This window comes from Pithys albifrons, chromosome 2 (genome assembly GCF_047495875.1).
Source record: "Pithys albifrons albifrons isolate INPA30051 chromosome 2, PitAlb_v1, whole genome shotgun sequence".
NCBI lineage: Eukaryota > Metazoa > Chordata > Aves > Passeriformes > Thamnophilidae > Pithys > Pithys albifrons.
This window is the reverse complement of record NC_092459.1, coordinates 93,747,656-93,772,049: the sequence shown is the minus strand read 5'-3', so window position 1 is coordinate 93,772,049 and position 24,394 is coordinate 93,747,656. Positions and strand designations below refer to the sequence as shown.

Below are 24,394 nucleotides of genomic sequence, written 5' to 3'. Positions count from 1 at the left end.
CATTTTTCGAAGTGCATTTGGAAATGAACTAAAAGCTTGAGACCCCTGCTCTGCCTATGGACTAAAAGGTGATACCATGGCCCTTAGTTTGGGTAGCTGCTCACTACAAAACCATGGCCTATATTACCAGATGAAATAAACTCCTGAGAAGATCATCTTCAAATTGTATGTAGAAAAGTTCATTATCTTTGAGGATTAGAGTTACTGACCCTGGTTGGCCTTCTACATCTTCATAATGAAATTTTTTGTGTCTCTGGGCCCCCCACAGGGCCCCAGAGTTGAACTTGATTAGTACTTAGTAGGGCAGAAGTATATAGAATGCTAGTAGTCCCCAGCATTGAAAATTCAGTAGAGTATTCAGTGCCAACTGGACAATTCCACATGTATCATCACACCATGGCACTCTAGGAACACAAGATTCTCAGACACAAAAGTTATGAAAGACAGAGCCCTCTCTGAATGTAACAATAAGGTTTCAAGGACACACTACATTTTGCTCCTGAAGAGAGCTAAGCTAGAGACTATTCAGACTAGCTGCAGGGCGTAAAAAGCCATCAGTGACAAAATCCAAACCACAACACAAAATCAAGAAATGTTGCCTTAGAATTCAGTTCCAAATCCTGTCCTGTCCTTCCCTGACACTTGAGTTGTATGAGCTAGTATTTGACTGTACCAAGGGAGGAAATTGCTTATTATATTTCCCATTATACTTCTGTAACTATGTATGAAAATAGGGATGCCATCTATAGATATGAAACATTGCATAATGACAGCCTACAAACATAATGTGTCACCAGAGGGGAAAAAAAAAGATGACAAGGAGGTTGTAAACAACCTAAATCAATCCATTGCAGGGATAATAAGAGCCAGCCTCAAAGTCACCCTTCCAGGGGTAAAACCAATTGTTCATAATTTGTAACTGCATCTAAACACATCCTGGAGGCAAGGAACCATGCATCACCTCCTATTGCCAAAATGAGCAGAGCTTGCCCCCATTATTCCCCCACAACAAGCCACTGCACCAAGTAAGTGAATAACCTGCACAAACTTAAGAATTTACATTTTCAGTGTTTCTGTATGCACTGGATGTGTATATGTTGCTCAGCACAGATTATTTTAGAGAAACCTGAACAGTTCATTAGGATACAGGAACACTTCCCGTAGGATGCCATGGAAACACAGGGATATAAGAAAGGCTTTCAGGTCAGCCACAATGCCACGTACAGGTCCATTAGTGTCATGTCTGTTCCAACTACATACATGGGAGTTAATAAGACAGACTTTGGGAAAGTAAGAAAGGAGACTGGGGAAAATGCCAGGTAGGACTGACTGACATGGAGCAGATCCTGTAATTAGCTGGAATTAATGGTCATCTTTGCTGTTGCTTTTTTATCATCATCCTCAAGAACTAGCCTGAACCAGCAGCTGGATAAGGTCACCGCAGCACTAAGCAGGTGAGCTGAATGGGAAAACCCCAAAGTTAAGAGTGGCAGAAACTGTGAAGGTCATAAAAAAACCATCTAACTGAGAATGACAAAAAGAGAAAGGCAGAGATAATGTGAATAGATGCTTTCCAAAAAAAGACAAAATAAATTTACCCATCACCCTCAAAATTTCAAACCCTTCAAACCCTGAATAGTAAAGGTTACATTACGAATTATATTTTTTTAGAGGCAGAGAAAGAGGGCAACAACCAGCAGAACACAACCACAGAAACAAGTTAAAGAGAAATCTCACTGCAAAGTCAGCTCAGGTGCAATGATATCAAAATGTGATTTTCAGTAATTTTCCTAAGCAGTTTTCATTTTTTAGGTGAAGAGCCTCAAAACCTGTGAAAAATCTCAGACAAAATTTGAGACTGACCGTAAAGAGGCACAAGATGGTAACATCTGGCTGTCTAAAACTCTCTGTCATGTATTAGCAAACATAGTGCAATGTTTGGGTTTTTTTTCAAAATTTACTACATTTCATTTGTTATAAGTCTATTCATTAGATGTACACACTGCAAATAATATGTTAGAACATTTTGGTATTGTACTAGAAAAATACGATTGCAACAAAATGTTATGCAACTGTAATTTTATGTAAGTGTCTAAGTGAAAATGGCCTACCTATTTCAACATCAAAAATTTCAATACTAAGATATTTGTTTTATGTGAATACATCAAAAAGTAGAATACTGAACCTATAGTTCCTAAACCTTTAGCAAGGCACTTAATAGGTATCTCCATTTACAGTATTACAATTACAATACTGGCAGGATTTTTGGAAAATTCTAAGAAATACATATACCAGGAAAACTGCAAGGGCCAAACCTGAGCAATCTGAGTTTGAATTCAGTGTAATTATGTAGGAAGCAGGCAAAGACCACGTCATCAGTGTCTTCATCTTTTCTCATGGTGGTTACTGCACTGTAGTGATTGAAATTCCCTGTTTGTGGAAGTTGCTGGGCAAACAAGGAGAGTGTACAGATGCCCAAAAGGAGAATTGGTCATTGAAGGACTTCCCAGACAGTTTAATAGAAACAGCTATAAAAGAACTGAAAGACTATACAAATTTAAACTTCATTTATGTATAGAGTTAATAGTGGAAGTGACTGGTATGAACACTGAGTTAAACTAACACAGGCTAATGCCTTTAGAATACATTGAGAGGTTTTAAATGACAAATATTACAAGTAACTAATGGACTAAGATCCTCATACTAAAAATAATCATATAATACAAGACCTGTCTGTAGAAAAATTCCTAAACCACTTATAAATTCTACACAATTCTTCTGGAGCATCCACCATAGCTGGGAATGCAGCGACAGGGAGACTCCAATGGCTTTTCCTGTTTCTTTGTCCAGAAGATAATACACAGGCCAGAGCATGGGCCTTGCCATACAGGATTTCTGTCTCAATAAAAGGGTTGAGGGTGCAGACACACAAGATGGCCTAAAGAGCCATCATAATACGTAGGAGGAATTAAGCACCAGCAGTTTAGATGAGCAGCATTTTTTAACAGCCAGACTACTGAAAAATGGACACCAGAGCCAAATATTCCTGTCAAAAACCAATTTGATTGCACCTATTTGAGATGAGGATTCACAGCCAAAACCCTGGTTTAGATTCAGATGCAAAGTCATGGCCTTCAGTGTGTTGTATTAGAAAAAAAGAACCACTATAAACAACTTAGTAAAGCAGATATTGCATCTATAGGCAATATATCACAGAGTACTTCTACCTTGACACAGAGACACCTATTACTGCAATATTCAGTAGGGCCATTAGTTCAGGTAAATAATTAGTTCATAATTAGTTCATGTAAATAATGCATCCAGAAACACAGATAGCTAGGACTCAGCATACAGCACTTATTCACTGATTTTCATTTACTAGGATTGCAGAACACAGATGTTAGCAAAAGAGTGGCAGCAAAGTACATGAACACTTTTCAGGAAGTGCCTTGTGTTTTAAGGACAGGAAAATAGATGGTCATGCTATAACAGCAAATGGTTCAAAGATGCCATACATCAGCTGAGGAAGAATACTCTGACCTAAATTCATCAATAGGCACCCATTTCAGAGCAGCTCTTGAGTAATGCAAGAGACTGTTTGGATACCTTTTCCAAAGGCTTTGGTTTCCCAGGCAGGATTGGAAAAATCATTCATTTCTACCTTTATTTAAATAATTGAGAGTCTGTTAATTAAAGCGGTTTGTGGCAGTCTCCTGCCAGGGCTGAAATACAGGGTGATAAGCCTAACACAGCTAATTACAGCAGCAACCATCCTAAATCCTCTCAGAATCTGTTTCATAGAAATATCACTTTTCTGTGAAATAATTACCTCTTACATGCCCAATCCTATTCCTGACATGCTTATTTTCATGTTCTGACATTTTAATGCCATCTGCCTCCAAGAAGACCAGCCTGACACACTGTCAGAACTCAATCCACGCACTGTCTTCCTACTCCCCATCATTTCACTCTTCCCCTGAATAGAGGAAAAATTGCTTCTCCAATGCCCAGTGTTATGATTTATCATTTGGCAGCATGAGTTAGGAGAAGCTACCAAAAGCAAATGACAGCAATTTTCAGCCTATTTGTACATGTTGTAGATACAGTTTCTGTGAAGTAAAGAGGAATCAAAGCCTGGTGCTCTTGGAAGCACCAAACCCTGTTAGATCATGTCTTCCAAGTCATTTGTGTATGCAATAGAAATAACACACAGTCCTGTTTTCTCCTCCTTCTAACCCCATGGCAATGGAGGAAAAATCTCCTCTAGTCTCATTTACTTCAAATCAGTGAAGGGGCAGGTATAGATAAATTACAAAGTGCCTTCAGTCAGACAGGATTAGTTCAGGCCCCTATCTTCCCTTTCCAGTACGTTTCCTACAGAAACAGCAAAGAGAAAGAAGTACATACACCACAGAGAGACAAAGAATTGTGTCAGGCAACTTGTGCAGGTCCCCTTTGAGAAGTCGAAACAGTGAGGCTTTACATTTCAAAATAAATCAATAAAGAACCAACAGTATTTTAAAAAGAGTTAAAGTCTCTAAACAGTGTTTTCCCTTTCGAGCACTTCAGCAGAGCTAGGACTGTGAGCTGTATGCTGAGCATATACAGATGAATGTGCAGAAATAAGAAGAAACAGTACTTATATGCCCATGTTTGGTAAACAATGATTTTCAAACCAATGGACTCAATCCTGATTCCTGTTACATCAGCTATGAGATAGGAGTGCTTCTACAGAGACGAAAGACTACAAATAATCATCAGTCATAAAACTACTGAAAATGCAGGACCATTTTCCAACAGAACTATCTGCCAGTACAAATATAAGACAAAAAATAAACTATGATACTGCTCCTCCATTTTGTATTCCCAGCTTTCTTTTCTAGGTCTAGTGATTGACAACAGGTACTATCCATTTCCACCAGGACTGGAAGCTCACTGGCACTTCTGTGTCAATGCTCCTCTCCTTGCAGGCTGTCTCTAACAACTTTGACCTGAGATTCTCACAAAGTCGGCAGAACTGTGCACAGCACAACTGGTTGCCAGGTGCTCATATATAAATATTTAATTGATACCTTTTTGTTTAGTAGCAACAACTCGAAAAAGCACAGATGGAAATATACTAAACCCTGAATAAATTAGTAAGATCACAAATGGGTTTATTACATATAAAAGAATGTAAATAAATAATCCCTCTTTAAAGCTGCCTTTCCTTTCTTTGTATCAAAAAAATGTTGATTTTACATTTTTCCAAAAAAATCACACTGCTCTCCGAAATTTACAACCAAGCTAAACCAGCAAAGAGGAAACCACATTCAGCATCCAATATACAACTAAACAGAGACATTTGGGAGCTTTCTTCATTAACAGAATTTTGTAAGGGCTAATACTAAATTGATTACACAGAAAAAGAACCCCATGCCTTCTTAACATAGATCATAAATTAAAATGTAGGAAAAATAAATAGACATCCCCAACAAATAATTTGGACTTAGAACACTTCTTTAATTTGTTCCAGGACTACTACAATACATCTCTGCATAATTTACAGTACATTTTGTTCAAAAGACAGCAATAAATGTGGGATGATCTCCTGGGCAAAGCTCTCAAGCCTGCTCTGGGAATTCAGCATGCTTGGGTGGCTCTCTCAAACTCCTCTGCTCTAATGCAGGCAGTGTGGGGAACAAACAAGAGGAGCTAGAAGTCTCTGTGCAGCTGCATGACTGGAGCACTGTGACAGATGGATACAGACTCTTCAGGAAGGACAGGATGGTAAGGCAGGACAGGGACTTGCCCAATACGTGAGAGAACAGCTGGAGTGCATGGAGTTCTGCCTGGGGATGAGTGTCACTGTACTGGGCATCTTTTACAACCTCCAATCATGAAAAAGGAGATAAGGCCTTCTTCAAACAACCAGAATAAGCCTTATCTTCACAGACTCTGTTCCTCATGGAGAACTCCCCACCCCAAGATCTGCTAGAAGGAAAACACAGCAGCCCTCTCAGATAGTCCAGCAGACTCCTAGAGTGTATTACTGACAACTTCCCAACAGAGATGATTAAGGAACCAACAAGGAAAGGCATTCTGCTGGACCTCATACTTACAAACAACAATGAACTGGCCAGGGATGGGAAAGTCAAGGCAGCCTTAGCTGCAGTAACCATGAGATGATGGGTTTCAGGATCCTCAGAGGAGGGTAAGCAGGACAGTAAGCAGAACCACAGCCTTTGATTTCAGGAGAGCAGACATCATCCTTATCAGAGATCTATTCATAAGAACCCCATGGGATATGGGTCTGGAGAGAAGAAGGGTACAGGAGAGCTGGTTGATACTCAGGGATCACCTCCTCTAAGCTCAAGAAGGATTAATCCTGACAAAAAACTAAGAAAAGGCAGCAAGAGGGCTGCATGTGCAAGCAAGGAGTTCCTTACTGAACCCAGACATAAAAGGAGGCTTAAAAGAAGTGGGAGTATTCTTTTCATTGTTAGTCTTCTGACGATTTATGAGTCTGAACTACGGGACATTTTGATTGCTGATTTATTTCCAAATGATCCTTCTGACAAAACTAGGACATACTGCATGCACTTCTGGGCAAACTTTTGCATCAGCAGTTCTTGGGGGCAGGATCAGGATCTAAAATCACATGGTTTTTCATGGAAAAACAAAATCTTTATGTGTGTAAAACATATAGAAACAGAACAAAGACTGTTGAATTCAACAAAACTACAATCTTTTGGAAGAGATGTATTTTCAGGGTCTGAAGCCAAAGCACAAAAAGCTGACTCAACATGATGGCATTGATAACTTTGTTCTTTATTAATAATGAGGAGAAAAAAAATCACTTTACTCCAAAAAAGTAATTTCAGGTGAGGTTCAGGTTGGACATCAGGAAGCATTTCTTCCCAGAATGGGTTGTCAAGCATTAGAATTGACTGCCCACAGAGGTGGTGAAGTTGCCATCCCTGGAAGTGTTTAAGAAATGACTGGACATGGCACTTAGTGCTATGGTCTGGTTGACAAAGAGGTGATTGGCCAGAAGTTAGACTCAGACCTAAATAATTCTGTGATTAAGAAGAAAGTGGGATAAAATTTATTCACACATCTGTGCAGTTATTCACATGTTAGTATGCTTTTAAAAGAATTTATTTTATTACTATTAACCAGAACTAAAATTTCACATAATTAATTCTGTGAACTGATTATTAAATATTTAATATCTACAAAATAAGTCATAACAGAGTTTCCCACATACTGCCCTCAAGAGACTTCTTAGGACACGTGACACAAGTTGGCATGCAGAGACCACTGTGTGCAGGTTCTGGAGGGTCTGTGCCACATCAGTGAAATAAAAATGACTCAGTCAAGATGTAACTGCCTCGACACAAAGATATGTCAGTTTCTGTGATTAAATAATTTGTCAGTTTGATCCTCAAAACGATCTGTGCATCTACAGCTCTAGCAAAAGCATGTAATTCCTACACATTTGCTTCCACAGCTGAAACATCTTAATGAAAGCAGCCATTATTTTTGTAATTTACTTCTGAACTCTTCAGAGACACCATCAGGTAAAGTAAGACACGTTTCTGCCTGAATATTGCTTTTCTGAGCCTTTTGTTAAGGTGGAAGAAATTTTAGAAAAATAGTTTCAGGCTTTCCCTGTTGATTTGTTCTGTGCACATGAGAGCACTTCATAAAACCCTGTATCACTGCTCCTGGTTGGGGATGGATCAAGTTCTCATCTTTCCTCAGTTCAGCACAAGAGGAGGGAAAAAATACATTGAAAACAGCAACATTAGGCACAAAAATAATTTTGAGTGGTACTAAGGGCATGTATGGCATTAGACTCTCACTTTTCGAAGCTCCCTTTTGAGCACTATGCCTACGACCTGAACATCCTTCTTTAAAAACTATCCAAAAAGCAACAAAGGTTAATGCTCTGTAATATAGATAACTTCCCTCCTAGCACTAAAATGTCTTTTAACTTTAAGACCATGTCTTTGAGCAATCTATGTATCACTTTTACATCTGCAGTTTAACTGGCACACGCCATAACTCTTATTCACAGATTGTGACCAGAAATTCATAGAATCACAGAACCATTAAGATTGGAAAAGATCTGCAAGATCACCAAATCCAGCCTTTAACTGAACATCACCATGCTCTCTAAACCATATTGTGAAGTGCTGTGTCCACTTGTTTTTTAAACACTTCCAGGGATGCTGGCTCAACCACTTTCCTGGGGAGTTTGTTACCATGCTTAACCACATTTCTAGTGAAGAATTTTTTCCTAATATCCAACCTAAACCTCTCCTGATGTAACTTGAGGCCATATCCCCTTGTCCTATCACTATTTGTCTGGAAGAAGAGACCAAGTTCCCCCTCGCCACAACCTCCTTTCAGATAGTTGTATAACACAATAAGGGCTCTCCTGAGCCTTCTTTTCTCCAGACTGCACAACCCTTGTGCCCTAAGCTTGTCCTCACAGGATTTATGTTTCAGATCATTCAATCATAGACAACTCAATCACAATTTTTCACTAGTCATAGCTATGCTAACTTTGCACTATTAATTTCTGAGAATCAAAAATGAGAAGAAAGAATTTGATATCACATCTACAGGAAGAGTAGAAATAACAGAAGACTCATCTGCCAGGGCAATTTCTGCCTGCTGTATTAAATATTTTGCCCCTATTAAGGCCAATTTTTTATACAGAAATGATGGCTTCTATACAATTTCTTTACTTGAAGTCAGGGCTTAATTACTACCAGTTACAACAACTCCTGTAGGCAGCCGAAAACCTGCAGAAAACAATGCCCAGTAGGACCACAAAACAAAAAATAAGGCATAAATATTAATAAGAAATTGCAAAATTGTTCATTTTAATTTTTGCTTCATAACTACTACTCTTCAGTCATGCAAAGCTCTGATTAGACAGTTGAAAATACTAACAAATCTTCAGTTCTGGAATCAGAGAAGGCAAGGAAAATCTTTCAGAGGTGGGAATCTCAATGAACGAGGATTATTGTCCATAAAAGCAGGGACAAAAAGTGGAAAACCTGGCAACAGAAATTCCTAAAACCAGACTAAATGCAGCACAAGCAGTACCATAATAAACAGAAGAGTAATGCTCCAGACCACCGGAGAACACGTAGAAGTTACTCTCCAACTCCAAGTCAGTCAAGTGGCAATAGAAGCATTCAGCTAACAGATGTCTCATTATATCTAATCACTGAAACAAAATTAATCCAAGAAAAAAAAATCAGCTTTATATTATTGAAACAGTTTGTTCATTTGACAAAACTAAAGATCCCTAACCCTTTCTGCTGATTTTCATTACTATTATGCCACCATACAAACATTTTAATAGTCCAGAATTAAAATATGAATATGAAGCATTATCATCAAATGTTAACATAATTACATGTTTCTTAAAATTTTCTCAGATTAAGCGAATCTGAGATTTGCTTAAGATTAAGCAATTGTTATTTTATGAGGAATTGTTATTTTATGAGGAATTAACTAGAAAGGTAAGTTACACCTAACACTGGTCTTTTTTTGTGGCACTTCTAATGCAGAAGCCTAATGATTTCTAAATATAAACCACTACTTTCTTTCACGTTCCTTTTCATCAGTTCTGTATATTCAGAGACAGTAGTTCTGCAAAACCTGCCTCTATTTTCACAATAGGCTGCATCATCCAAAAAGTATGCACTATTAAGTGACTGCAAATCAGAAGTTCCCATTCTTCAGAAATGTATTTTGTCCAGTCATGGCTTGCTACCAGCATGACAGTTGTTTGGAACCATGTAATTGATTCTTGCAGTGCTACCCCAAATAAAGAGTATGAATGCAAATTTTCTCTCTACACTGATCATGCAAATACTGCCCTATTGGTTGTCACTAGATAACCAACAACCTAGAATACAGTTTTTATGGGTTATTTTGTTAGTTCAGTTCAAATCACAGTAAGGGGAAGAAATCATAACTATCTTCACAACACATTTCCACAGAGAGAGGGAGAGAAAGAGGAAAAAACAGGTTTCCATGGTTACTTTGTTAACCATCTCCATTTTGCTGTTTACATATTTTATAAACAAGACACTATAAACAAGAAGAAATGAAATATTTATTAAGATCTACATTACAGAAAGCTCCCACCACATGTCATGTCTGTTTCAACAGCTGACTGTCTGAGGAAGCCCTAAAAGACACACTGACATCTACCCGTTGTTGGTGCTATCAGGTAGGTTATATCAGACAAACCATTACTGAACATGCACAGAAGAAGTCCTTGAGCCAAGTTCACTTACTAGTATTTCATCAGTAATTTATTTTCAGTAAGAGATAATGCCTTACCTTAAAACCAACACTAAAATTGCAGGGTTTTCACTTTCAAGTAAAACTTATTTCTTGGCTATCAGTTAAAACTTACTGATCATCAAAGGCTGCTCTCCAGCTCTATCCATTTCAACAGCTGCAGTTTTAGTAATTTACTTCTAATGCAAGAAAAGTTCCTCTTACATCTTGAGTCATCACCCTAAATGAAAGGTTAATTCTGCATAACAGCGCTTTTCAGCAAAAATATCATCTAAATCAGTAAATTTTGATTTCCTATAAACTTTCATTTGAACTAGGCTTCTTACTGCTATGAGGAATAACAACAAGTAACTCTGTGATACCACCAGTACTGGGAAAACTCCACACTCACAATGAAAAGCTCAGAAGTTCTATATGAGTACCCAGCATGGAAAATTCTGGAGGTATTTTGGAGTTCTTGGAATTTGGATATCAACCTCATTCAGTTAACAGGCAGCACTTAGCCTTAGGTCCTGTATGCACATCTATCACACAGGAAAGAGCCCACTCCAAAAATGGTTGCAGTCCTGCAGTCCTGATCTCAGCAAAAGGTGCTAAATAGAATAATAGAACTGTTGAGGTTGGAAAAGATTCTTAAGATCATTGAGTCCACAGCTGAATCCATCACTAAACCATGTCCTTAAGTACCACATTACATGTCTTTTTAAATATCTTCAGGGATGCTAACTCAAGTAGTACAGTACAGTCTATTTAAGTTGCATTCAGAGACAACTATTTTTTTTCTAAGAAGCAACATTTTTTCTACTGTGTCCTAGCCAAGGAGAGTCCTGGAAACTGTTTTGTTGCTTAAACACTATCAGCCTGTCTACCATCCTACAGGCAAACTTCTATATTTCACTGTTGCTGTGTGTTTGCAAAAATTTCTGTCAGTGAACATATTTATTATTCTGTTAGACAATCTGTGAATTCTGCAAAGATCAACTAACCTCTTTTTCATGTCAGGATCAACTCTACTTAGGTTACTCTTGATGAAGATTTGCTCCTGACTTGTTCCTACACTTCTAGGACATTCAAATGAGAAAATTTACCTGAGCAAGTCATGACCTGTTTTGCCTCCCCTTTTCCATCCACCCAGAAAAGACATTTTACATCTGTATATGAGTTGAGCAGAACTCGAAGAAAAATACATTTACTGTAGTTTACATTCCAATGTTAGCTCCCTACCACTTATCAAAAAATTGGAGACAATATTTAAAACTATTCTGCCACACTAGCAAGTTGCAAATATCCAATACTTAATATTTTCCGAGCAATAGTCTAATCCAGATTTGAAAAGCAATTCATTGTACCAAAATGCTAGATACATTTTAAAATAATCTCTAAATCTACCATAACTGTCTCTGAAAGCACTAGCACATGGAATATTGCAATCCCTATAGCTACAAGAGATAATGTTCATTATATAACACCAGTATTCACAAAAAATAGTAGAGCAATACTTAGTACTTATACATCCTGATTACTTCAGTCAAGGTGGAATTTTTCTTTATTTGATGGGGTTTTTTTAAGTTTGGGGTTACATCACCTAACACAATTAGACCAGGCAAGCAAATGGCATTTTGCTATTCTCATATAACAGAACAGCAGAAGCTGGTTGGAAAGTGGAGTCAACTTTTCAAGTATCTAGTTATGTTGCTTGGAAGACAGTGCTAAATCTTCTCCAGGAGAAAGGAAGCAAGACTTGGATGACAGCTGACAGTAAGAATTATCCCTTGGTGGCCACAACCTTAGCTCATTCTTCAGCACTGAAATTACATTTTTGGGCTACAGTAGGAAGCCTACAGCATATTATTTTACTCTTTTATTTCAGACAGTAAAATAAAGAGAAGCTTGAAGGTTTTGACCCCTCATTCCTTCAAAAACGTATGAAATTTACCCAATTATTTACTTGTAACCCCTAAGATGGACATCCGCATAAGATTTTGATTCCTGTGGTCTAATTTCTTTAGGAGCTAAGGAAGGAGTGCTTCCCCTTAAAACTGCATACCATAAACAACACATTTGCAAAGATGTTAACTGATATATTTTATACATGTATTCATGATTTTACCTCAGTTGCATAAAAGATTGCTTTTTACTACAGCTCTCTATCTACATTTATAATCTCTCCAAATAAATGCAATTAAGAGCAAATACTTTTAAAAGTCACATTATTTCTTTTTATCTTAAATTTGTATCTGTGATAGAACAATTCCAAATCCAAGGTACTTCCTGTCCTGTTTTATCATCTGTTCTTGGTGTTACATAAAGTGCTTACACTAAACATTGCTGATCTCTTATATAGCACTCTTAATCCATAGATCTCAAAGCATTTTACAAAGGATGATCATTACCCTAATTCATCTATGAAAAGAAAAAACAGGGAGATCTTCAGGGTGAAATTCAGATCTCACTGAACTCCCACAGTACACAGTGAAACTGGAATTGCACCTCACATCACAGTACCATCAGGCAGCCAGAGCAGAATCCATACCTGCAGATGGATTCCAGATCCTTCCCCAAAACTGTTGGCCTGTGATTTGCCCTCAGTAATTCAACACACCATAGCATTCCAAAGAGACTATGGCTTTCAATACAGTATCTTATTCAGCCTAACATGCAGTAAAACACCTCCCATCCCACATAGGCAGCACTTTTAAACAATGTACTCTACCCTTCTCTGGGTATCCTGCTTACAGCTCTAAACACACTTACGTTGCCATCAGTGACGGAAATCACTGACTCAAATCCTCTATTTGGGCTTTACTACTGAAATCAATACTGCTGCAGACAGATACACTGGTAACAAGGACTGATGCTGCCACTGGGGTGTCTCAAAGTATTTTCACCTCCACACACAAAGTCTGAAACAACTTGATCTATGGGTAACTAGATATGAGTTGTCAAACCTCCTGTTTCATCCTTTTGTCCCCTCTTTTAGATTTGTTTCTCATGTTCATTCTTTGCACCTTGCTCTAAGTTAGATGTTTTAACTCATAGACTTCCTTAACTCTATAAATCCTCCTGGACTATTCAGAGAACCTAGAAGTAAGTGCTGGAGCTTAGAGGGACAAGGACTGAAAGCGGACTTCGTACTAACAACCACACAGGTTACTAGGGTATCAATCTGATTGAAACTGCTGGATAGCCATAAAAAAAGCAGTCATGCCACCTGCTTCAGTAGCATGTCTGAGAATGTACTATCCAGACATTTAAGAAAACTGTGTAACTTACAATTTCATATTAAAGTTAAGGGGTTATTGTTTTGATATGCTGTATCACAACTACCTCAAAACCACTTATGGACCTAGACAAGCTGACCCTGAGTATAAAGATGAGCCAAAGAGTCACGATCTTCCAGAAACAATTCAGAACACTACAGTCTCCATAACAATCCACAAAATAAACTAGCCAACTAAGAGAAGGGCATGCAAGCTTTCCTGCCCACAAGGATGAAGGGAATCATTTTTATAGGTTATTCTGAGCAGCTGTTCTTAGAATCCCTATGAACTACCTCCTGTCTAAACTGCTGCTTTCAGGAAGGGAAGGTACAAATGCAGAAGAGGTTGTATAATAGATTACATCTTCTGGGATGCACATTTCCTAGAATGGGACCGTCTCCCAGAACCCAGGCAGTCAGGCTCCCGGACTCCCATGCCATTGCCCGAACCCTCCGCCAGGCTCCAGGTGCCTTCGGTCCCTGCGGGGCGGCCGGGCGGGGCAAGGGCTCCCCCCGGCGGCAGCCGGGACAGCGGCCGAGGGACCCGCGGGAGGTGATGGTGATGCTCCTGTCCGTGCTCCTCCTCCCGGGACCACGGCTAACGGAGCTTCCCCGCCCCCAAAGAAGCCGCAGGCAGAAATTTAAAAGCCACTGGCACCGAAGGACTTATTTCCTCCCGCACGCGACAGGTTCGTCCCGCGGTCCTTTCTCAGCGGGAGGATGGAAGGACGGCAACCTCCGAGCAGCAGCAAGGCAGACTACGAGGAGTTTAATCTCAGGCTTGTGCTGGCTACGATCTCATTTCCTGTGCTGCATACAACTAATTTACCAGAAGCTGGAGTAGAAAAGAATGCTTTTCTCATCCTATTTTTTCCCACATTTTTTTCCGGCTCTGATCTAAATCTTAACAATTCTGATATAAATAGCACATGGCTTTCCGAAACACGTCTAAAACATAAGACATGAAATAACTTTCAGACTGAAGTTTATACCAACCACATCCTGCTATCTGGAAGATGTAATCACATCTCTTACCATGCCAAAGTAAAAATATGGACCACAATATGTAGAAGAGGAAAAGACAACATTAAAAGGATTTAAGAAAAATTCAAAAATAAAACAAAATTAAGTAGAATTCTGTAAACACACTCTAGGTCATATGAAACTTTATACATGTTTAGTTTTAACTAGAAGTGCTTGGTGAAACTGGAATTAGTACATAAATAATATTTCTTGTGCAACTAATATTTCATATATATTCACTCTCATGACTTTGCAATACAGGTTGCTCAGCTATAAAAGATGCAAAGTCACATGTAAACTCCAGCCAAGTTCTGGCACTTACAGTCAGAGTCTGGGACAACAAAAGTTCCTCTGATGTAGTTTCTTAGGCTACACAAACAATAGATCCAGAATCCTTATAATCTCAGGTGATTCAAGACTGCTGGGCACACACATTCTTCTATTACACTGAAATACCATCTTTGATGCAGCTCCAGCAAAACACTTTGTAAAATTATTTAAAACCAGCCTGAACTGAATCTCTAAATTCTTCACATTTCACAAGCAGGACATTACTTGCCCAGAGGTAGTAACTCAAATACCCTACAACAAAAATAACAAACTGTTTTAATTCACAGTTGTAACACATAAACATGATGAGATCTGTACATTGTTAATCCCAGCTTCCCCATTCCAACAGTTTAAGTTAAATGTCACATTTACATAACATTTACATAAAGATTTGGTTGTGTTTATACAAAAACCAGCCTTGTTTTTGCAACATGCTCGATGCTAATTCATTATGTAACAACAGATTGTTTGCTCTTTAAAAAAAAAAAGGTTTGATTTTAAGAAGGTATTTGAGAGACTGCAGTAGCTCTGAAGCAATTTAGCACCCAGTCTTCATTACTGTTTCATCAAGTTTGTTTTAAAACAAACAAGGTGTTTTGGACACTGTCCCACTCTAAAACAGACACCCCAACTAATTTTATACTTCATGGTGACTTGTACGGTTCACACTTATGCCCAATACACACACGGCAAAAGAATCACAGATCTTTCCAATGCAATCCATTAGAGTTTAGTCATGGACCTTTAGCAGTGGTAAGGTTGGATCTTGTAGCTGGGAAAATATTAGAGGATTCCAAGCCCTGTCCAGCTTGTTGTTTGATTGTGGGTTTTTTTAAATATCACTTCAGTGTTTTCACTCCTTTCAACAGGAACACAGTTAGACCAGTGCTGACCCTTTCAAAAATTGCCAACTCCAGCAAACATGGCAAAAATTCCAGCTTGTCTGAAAGCAGAGGTCAGAGGAGCCTGCAATGTGGTAGAGCTGTATTTTTCAGGTCCTCCATGCAAAGGTCTCTGTGGATGGAGATTGACTGCTGTTCTCTTCTGTGTTTCAGAACCTTAAAATGATTTTTGCAGAAACTCTAAGGCCCCATATTGATCGTAAACTTTCAACAAGAAAGAATTCCTAAGTTAATACCACTACCTCTTCACAACAATAAAATAAACACTTTAATCTTAAAATTACTTATTAGACACACAAATAATCCCAAGTGCTGATTATTACATTTACTTGTAACAACCCTATATATTTGCTTTAATATGTGCTAAATTAATCACAAGTTTTCAAGTAAATCTCTACAAAAGCTTTCTCCAGCACATCACATCTACAACATTAACAAAATATGGCAAGAATCACTTTTTGTTGTTCTTAGCTCCCTGGCTAAGGAGGGCTTACAGTGGGGCTCTTTTTCCATAGGGATGTTTCTGTAATTGAAACCGAGTAACAGCCTGTTTCTGTGACCAGAACCTTGGTTCACAGCTGGATGCTCTTGACTGCAAAGACTGCCACTGCTTCCACTGGCTTTATCAGAACTGCTCCAAGATCCAGGGGAGTCAAGGCTGGTGAGTATTTGCTAGAGTTTCATGCCCTACTAGTCCTTTCTTGGTTTAAAGACAAGGGATTAGAAGCATAAAGGACCCAAAAGAGAACGCAAGTACAGCAGTTGCACATATTCCACGCACAGTGGTCCCACTTGAAGATGGCAAAGCAAGTACTAGCATCTCTGGATCCTTCCCCAGGAAGCATACCAGTAGATATAAGAGGAATGATGCAGTGTGTCATTTGCATCCTTGGCAGTCTTTACTCTCTACATTACTTTGATGATTACAGATAGATATAAATTGTTTTCCTTCATCCAGATACATTTCTGTTTAATCAATACAGTCTCAGCACTGAATCAAGTGAGAAAACTGAGACGGAGATATAAAATCATCAAAGATATACTGCAGGTTATTCTAAAGAAAAAGAGTACTGTTTACTCGGTGAGTCTCCCATAGACACCCAGGCTAGATATGCAAGTTAAATGTATCTGCTCCAACCAGTCAGTCAGGACTCTCAGGTAGAGCAGTATAAAGCTTTGGCAATACTGGTTAGGATTAACCTCACTGGGAATAGAGCAGCCAAATCCACACAGCGCAGAAATTGCTCCTTGGGGCACCAATTTTTTCTCAAAGTGTCTGAAGTAAAGTAAGGGTCGACACTATGGACATTTTCCATGGCAAAAAACTGAGGTTGCATGCTGACTAAAAGCACAGCCTGAAAAGAGAAATCCCGAGGGTAAAAGCTAAGGATCTACTAGGTGATTGCATAGGGCACAGGAAGACAAAGTTGGTGTACTTGTATCCACACCACCTATCGGAAAAAAGCAGCCTATCAGTGCAATTAACTCCCAGAACCACACTCCGACTTTTTGCTCTTGAGGAAAGAGTTTGGTTGGCTCCAGAAGACAGTTTAGACACACAATGTTCTTAGAGTTGGGGTTGTTCAGCCTAAATTACACAAGGCCTTCAGGGAGACCTTACTGTGACCTTTTCATACTTAAAGGGGACTTCCAAGAAAGATACAGACAGACTGCTGAATAAGGCCTGCTGCAATTGGAGAAGGGGTAAAGGTTTTAAGCTAAACATTACATTTATAAATTCAAACAGATAGAAGGAAATAACTTTTATTTTAATGAGGGTGATGAAACACTGGAACAAGTTGCCCAGAGAGACAGTAAGATACCTCATGCGTGGAAACACTCAAGGTTAGGTTGGACAGGGCCCAGAGTAACCCAACCTAGCTGAAGATGTCCCTGCTCGTTCCAGGGCAGGGCCAACCAGGTCATCTTTAATGGCCCCTTAGAACAAAAACTATTACATGATTCTAGTGTCCATGCCCTGTGGATGACTAGGTGCCCAAGACACAGAGTGAACCAAAAAGCCAAACTTCTTGACAAATTGGAGAAGAAAGAATGTATCCCTGTAACAATTTATAGCTAGCACTTTCCAAGGCAGAGGTGTCTATCCAAATACCTTTATCAATGCTGTTGCAAGAACAGTGGAATCTCATTAATACTGTGCTGCCTAGCCCAGCTACAGTATATTAGAATATCAATAGTACTTCATGGGCAGCTACAGTCAAAGCAGCAGCAGAGACTGTATAGCAGTAGCACTGGTATTTAGTTCCCAAGAGAGGGCCATGCATTACACCGTACCTCATACAGAATCTGTGTCTAGCCCAGAATCACCAAGCTTACCCAGCAATGGAGTTAGAGAACTGCTGCACCACATGCTGACTTTCCAAGACCGGTGTGTATTAAAGAGAAAGGGAAGCTCAGAGTGGCAGGGTTTGTTATTGTGGACGGTTTTTTCATTGCATTTGGGTTTTTTGTGGGTTGTTTGGTTTCTTTCAACATAAACAGTGATAAAAAGATTGAGGGTATTTTTAAGCAGGAGCATAGATTTCTTTGGCTTCAGATGGCTTTAAAGATGTGGGGTCCCAGGGGATTCCACATAAAGCTGAACAGGAGTTGAGCCAGATGATGAACGGGTATTTTCATATCTTTCACAATCATACCTTAGGTTAGAACCATAATCCCTCTTTCAACATGGGACTATTCCACCTTAGAGGTGCCCTTTTCATAATTAAAATCAGGAGAGGTGACAACATGGTAGATTTTGATCCTAAAGGTAAACTATGCCATGTTTCACCTGAGAAAACTAGAAAAGGGGGTGATTCTCACGTTTCCTATTTGGAAAACCTTTGCATCAGGGAATAAACTAAACCTTAAATAACCTGAATAAGCTAAAGTAATTGCAAACCGTGGGGTGAGCTGAGAGCACTGCTAACAGATGGGCACCTTTGGGAGATGCTGGGAGTGCGTGGTCCTGCAACTCTCTTCAAAGCCAGATCTGTACTGAAATGAGTATGATTCACACTTTTTCAAAGGCACAGCAGTGCTGAAAGCGTAGAGATTTTTCAAAAGAATCTTGCCTACAGGAACTGTCATTCTTCCCCACTGCCCTCATCAGTGCTGCCCTAAAGGAAGCACTCTTTGGCATTAGGACAGTAAATATTCTCACAAGTTCACAGTTTTATTTCACCCAATGCCCTGTTCTCAGCACTGGATGAAGTGCTTGGATAAAATAGTTTCAGTGAGCAAAGAGCAACAGGCAGCCTCTCTTGCTCTTTCCCCTCTAAACTGCTAGCCCAAAGGCTATTTCTCTGTATTTTAAACTCTGAAAATACACCCATTGCCCCATACTGTGAATGCTCAGATTAAGGAGAAAAAAGGTTGTTTTTCCTGGAGTTACATTGGAAAAATATTACTATGTTTGTACAGCACTCATGTGATTTAAGTATGTGATTAATAACTTTGCTGATTACAGAAGTAGTAACAAATAGTTTCTCTTATATCATTGTGTGAAAAGTGGCCAAATGACCTTCCAATTGTAGTAGTATATTTTTCACAAGTATATCAAACCCGTTTTCATCACAAGTCCTAATCTTTCCCCTGTGAATTTCCAGGATTCCTGATTCAAACATGATGGTGTAGCTAACAAATGTTCAAAACCCAGACCCCCATAAACTCAGCTGCACTTTGCTTTCACCAGTAGTAGTCCCATGATGCCACCTTATTTCACCATGCAAGTACCGTGATTAGAAACCTAGTCCCAGAATCCAGTTCAGCCCAAGTCAGTAAATAACACATTATTAACCATTAGAGTGTAATATGTATCTGTCAATAACATTTAAAATATGGGAGTTTTGAGCTTTTCTGAGCTATCTTAAAAACAGTATCAGAAGCACAATTCAAGACAGATACAGAATTGGACACAAATTACTTTATTTTTTGCTAAGAACACAGAAGAACAATGTGTAGCTGTAATTCCCCATAATACTTTATCATCATGCTTCACTTGGGGAAGTCACTGAGTGTTTATGCCAGGCTAGAGCAGTCCTAGTTCTTTCAATCAAAACTTAATCTGGTAGATTGTCCTTTCAGCAGAGACTACTTTTAGTTTTGTTGGTCCCACATTTTTTATTTTAAGTGTCATACTGGGTTCCCTGTTCCATGACAGGGTGGTGTCATTATATTTACAAAAGATATCTCTTTAGCATTTCAAATTCCAAAACTGTGAAGAGGACCACTTATGACAGACATTTTATAAACAAAGAAGGGGATGATCTGCAAGTTCTCAGGGGTAGACACTGCCCAAATAGGTAAAAAAAAGGCAATCATTTTCTAAAATTCATAAGGCAGACCAACAGCAGCGATTAACATCAAGTCCTCTGTTTCCTAGTTCAAAGTCATCTACTAAAACATTAGTTAGAATGAGCAAAACTCATTCTGCTACAACAGAAGGGAAAATTTTTCCTCCTTACCAGTACAGTTACACAGAAAGCAGATAATTTTTCCCCAGGTAGTTAATATACTTAAAATGAAGTAGCAAAGGTAAAGTCAGAACACCACGCTGCATAGGATACAGCTGGCTTTGAAAAAATGATACATTAGTCAAAGATGACATTCAACTCATTTGAATTCCATGACTATTTGCAGTCCAGGATCACACAGGCCTATAACTCAAATACTGCATCCCCACAGGATGTAAAAAGATGCTATGTGAGACTACCATCTTATTACACTCTTTGTATAAATCAAATTAAAACATTTTATGCAAGATGCATTACCAGTGACTCAAACTTAGCACATCAATGCTTACTGTGACTCTGCTCTTGGTTAAGTACTTGTATGCATTCCCAGGAGACCTTCTGGTTCACTGTATTTCCTTTACAACAACAGCATATTTTTAAACCATTTCTTAATATGACAATTTCTTACCTGATTATTTTTTAAAAAAATCTACTGGTCAAAATATAGATGCAACTAATTTGGTAGAAGTGATACTAGAACTTGAATATACTCAGTGGTCTAAACATTCTTAAAACACACAAATATATTCAGCAATATTGACACTACAGCTTTAATGAAGAGAGGGGTTTATTGAAAGTTGTCATGTTGCTCAAACATTATATCAAGAAGTGGGTTTGCCTGTGCAACCTGAAAACAAATCTGATCTTCCCTGTGACATAGGCTTCATGTGATCTCATGTCTCTTATATTTTTTATACCCTTTGTATTATTGCCCAATGGGCACCCTTGGACAGAAACTACCATTTCTTCTTGGATTTAGCAATGGTACTAATAATCTAGAGATGCTGAGGACAGAGTGAAGAGAACACTTACAAGTGATGCTGAGCCTAAGGCAGAGAAACGCTCCTTACATATTTATGACTCTGTCTAGAGCTGCATGCCTCTTTTACTAACTACAGTTAAGAACAAGTAGCAGAGTTCTGAAAACATTAGAAAATACATGATTCAAGGGAGTGATCAGAGGACCAAAAAGGAATCAGGACTAACCAGCCTGTTAGAGCTCTGGGAGTCTGAATTGGTGCCAAAAACCACTTGCATTAAGGCTACAAAGACTAAATTGTAAAGACTTAACACAGTCTTTAACGAGGAAACATGACAAAGTAGTCTAAAATAATGATTTCAGTAGCAAGGCCAAATCAAGGCAAGCGTAACACCATTTGATCCTTATGGTGGGACCCAAGCATCATACTCTGGCTCGTGCATACCGGGTTCCTTCTTCCAAGGTAGAGTTCTTCACTGATAAATATGGCAACACTTTAGTCTAGTTAATTCTTTAAGTGCCCAAAGACCATGGCAAAATTCACCTTCCATGGCACAAACTACACCTCTTTGTAAAGATTAGTAGATAGTAACAGGTATTTTATTAAAAATGAAGGCAAACACAGTCTTAGTGAACACCTGTGACTTTGCCCACAAAAAAAATTCCAAACACCAAAACCAGTTCCTCAGTGTACCATACCAATGTATTAAACCTCCTCTTTCTTGTTGAAATGCCCTGCTTTAATCACTTCATTCCTCTAAATGTCAGCAAACTATTATTCCACTTTCCCCATTCATCTTCAGAATATTGTCCACCCTATGCATTGAATCAATTCAGTTTTCTATTGAGAATATGAAACTTCCCTCCACATTCACAATTTTCTATAAAATTCAAGCCCTTATTAGAAGGTATAAGAGTACTTGAGTGACCAGTGAAAAATATTTTTAAAAGCTTTTCTTCAGTACACAAAAAAGTGAGATTTTCTCAGGAATAAGCAGAACACTGTCACTGAAATTTCCTGAGTCAAGGTTTTCCTGAAGGACACCTGAAGAGGCTCCTTAGAGAGTGACAACAGGTACATATCCAATACAAATAGTTAATTTCTCAATACTAGTATTTAAACAGAAGACAAAAGACAATCTTGCTATAGAAAGCATAAAATGGATTGAATTCACGTGGTCATTTCTACACATAACAGAAATGCTTTTTAATATGTTTGCCGGTTTTTGCCATGATGGAGTTAACCTTTTTTCGTGGTAGCTATTAAGGGGCTGTGTTTTGGATGTGAGATGAAAACAGTGTTGATGAAAATACAGGGATGTTTACTGTGGAGCAGCACTTAGACACAGTCAAGGCCTTTTTTGCTCCTCACACCACCCCACCAACAAGAGGACTGGGAGTGCACAAGGAGTTGGGAAGGGACACAGCTGAAGGGAAATCCCATACCATACAGTGTCATGCTTGGTGTATAAAGCTAAGGGAAGAAGAAAGTGGTGGAGGGATGTTCAGAGTCATGACATTTGTCTTCCCAAGTCACTCTTACACATAATAGAGCCCTTCTTTCCTGGAGACAGCTGAACACCCGCCTGCCCATGGGAAGCAATGAATGAATTCCTTGTGTTGATTTGCTTGCATGTGCGGCTTTTACATTACCTATTAAACAGTCTTTAGCTCAACTCATAACTTCTCTCAGTTTTATCCTTCTAATTCTCTTCCCACCCCTCTGCAGAGGGAGTGAGCATGTGGCTGCATGGTGCTTGGCTGCCAGCTGAGGTTAAACCACAACAATATGGAATTGAAATTCAAATAAGTATTAGCTTACCTGACCAGAAAGCGATGTAGCCCAACATCAAAACTTCTGTAAGAAAAGAGATGAGGTGAGGAAATTAACTTTGAGGACTTCTGACAGTAAGAAAAAGTTAGACCACATTAAATTACAAGAACCATGTCTGAAATCTTCAGCACTAACAACACACATTAACAACTGCCAGTGTTTCTTTGCCTTTTCCATTTTCTCCATTGCACAGACCACTCAGGAGAAGCAAGCTCACAAACAATGTACTAGCAAATCCTTGATGCTGCAGGCAAGTGTCTGTTGATTTGAGACATTTACCTAATATCTTCAGTATGTGCCAGTTTTATGTGTCTATCAGTATAATCCCAGATTAAATGTGTGCATAATGGCATAATTGGAAAATGAAAATGTCTTATTTCCAGTGCTGGACTTGGTCTGAAATGGACGTACATTTCAGGTACACAGAAAATATTTTGGCATATCCTAAGCAGCATTCTGTTCCAAAAAACATAATTGGCCATTTTGAGTACAACACAGCTCTTATTTTAACACTATTTCTTGCAGTATGCTGGTTTCTCACACAAAGAGGAAGAGAAGTCATCAAAAAGTTAATGGTGTCCTAATACCAGCAGATAGATGATGAGCTGAGAAATTCTACTCCTTTAACCAGGTGGAGAGGAGTGAATTTCTCACTTAAAAGCTGCCTTGCAACAGAAAAACAGTCAGGAAGATGTACCTGGTCATCATTAAACGTGTATTTTTCACATTCCTTTCCTGAAATCATTCCCCATTTTATTACTGATCAATTAAACTGCATGAAATGCATCCAGTTATCTTCCTCCTGACTGGACACGTACTATAATATGGCTTCCTCTCTTCACTAAAATATTCCATGTTGTACAGACAAGTCTTCTGTATCAGAGCTGCCCATAGTCTGTTTTTATAGCTCAGAAATCTTTTTTCTTCCTAGGACCAAGAATTCAGTATGTTTGTGCTGGGATGGGGAGAAGAAACTTGTACAGTTTCAGAAGAGAGCTGTATGCTAAACAGCCACCTTGCACATCTTCAGCCAGGCTCATCATTGCAAATTCTTCATGCAATTCTCTGACAGCAGTGACCAAGCTGGTACAGTCTCTGAAGGGACAGAAGAGCTAAGCCTCTCGTGGACAGGGATGTGGAGCATAAAAATACCACTGCTTTTGACATGAACCAAAAGCCAAAAGACTTGGCTTACCCACAAGCATGGAAACTGAAAGGTCCTGTTAACTTGAGATGATCAGAGCTGAAGCAGGCTGGGGTGGACAAAGCTGAGGCCAAGAGGGTTCAGACAGGAACAGCAAACAAGACTGTGCAGATGCCATAACATGCCATCTCTTCTCTCATTTTTCACTCTTTCCAAAACATAATGCACTTGCTATTAAAAAACTTTTATGGGTTTTTCTTCACCTGGACTTTAGCTATTGGGTATTTTCTGGAAATATTTTAATAAATATTTCA

At 38.8% G+C, this 24,394-nt stretch overlaps 1 protein-coding gene across 4 annotated transcripts in view; it reads right to left on the bottom strand.

Moving 5' to 3' along the window:
• Positions 1-24,394, bottom strand: part of HHAT (hedgehog acyltransferase) — a 161,917-nt gene that overhangs the window by 98,844 nt on the left and 38,679 nt on the right. For 3 of the 4 annotated variants that reach the window (XM_071548047.1, XM_071548046.1, XM_071548045.1), the window contains one exon: positions 22,925-22,960. The exons of the other annotated variant lie outside the window; for it this stretch is intronic. In XM_071548047.1, the coding sequence (XP_071404148.1) occupies positions 22,925-22,960 (36 nt within the window). The remainder of the gene's footprint in view (positions 1-22,924; positions 22,961-24,394) is intronic. 4 annotated transcript variants of the gene reach the window in all.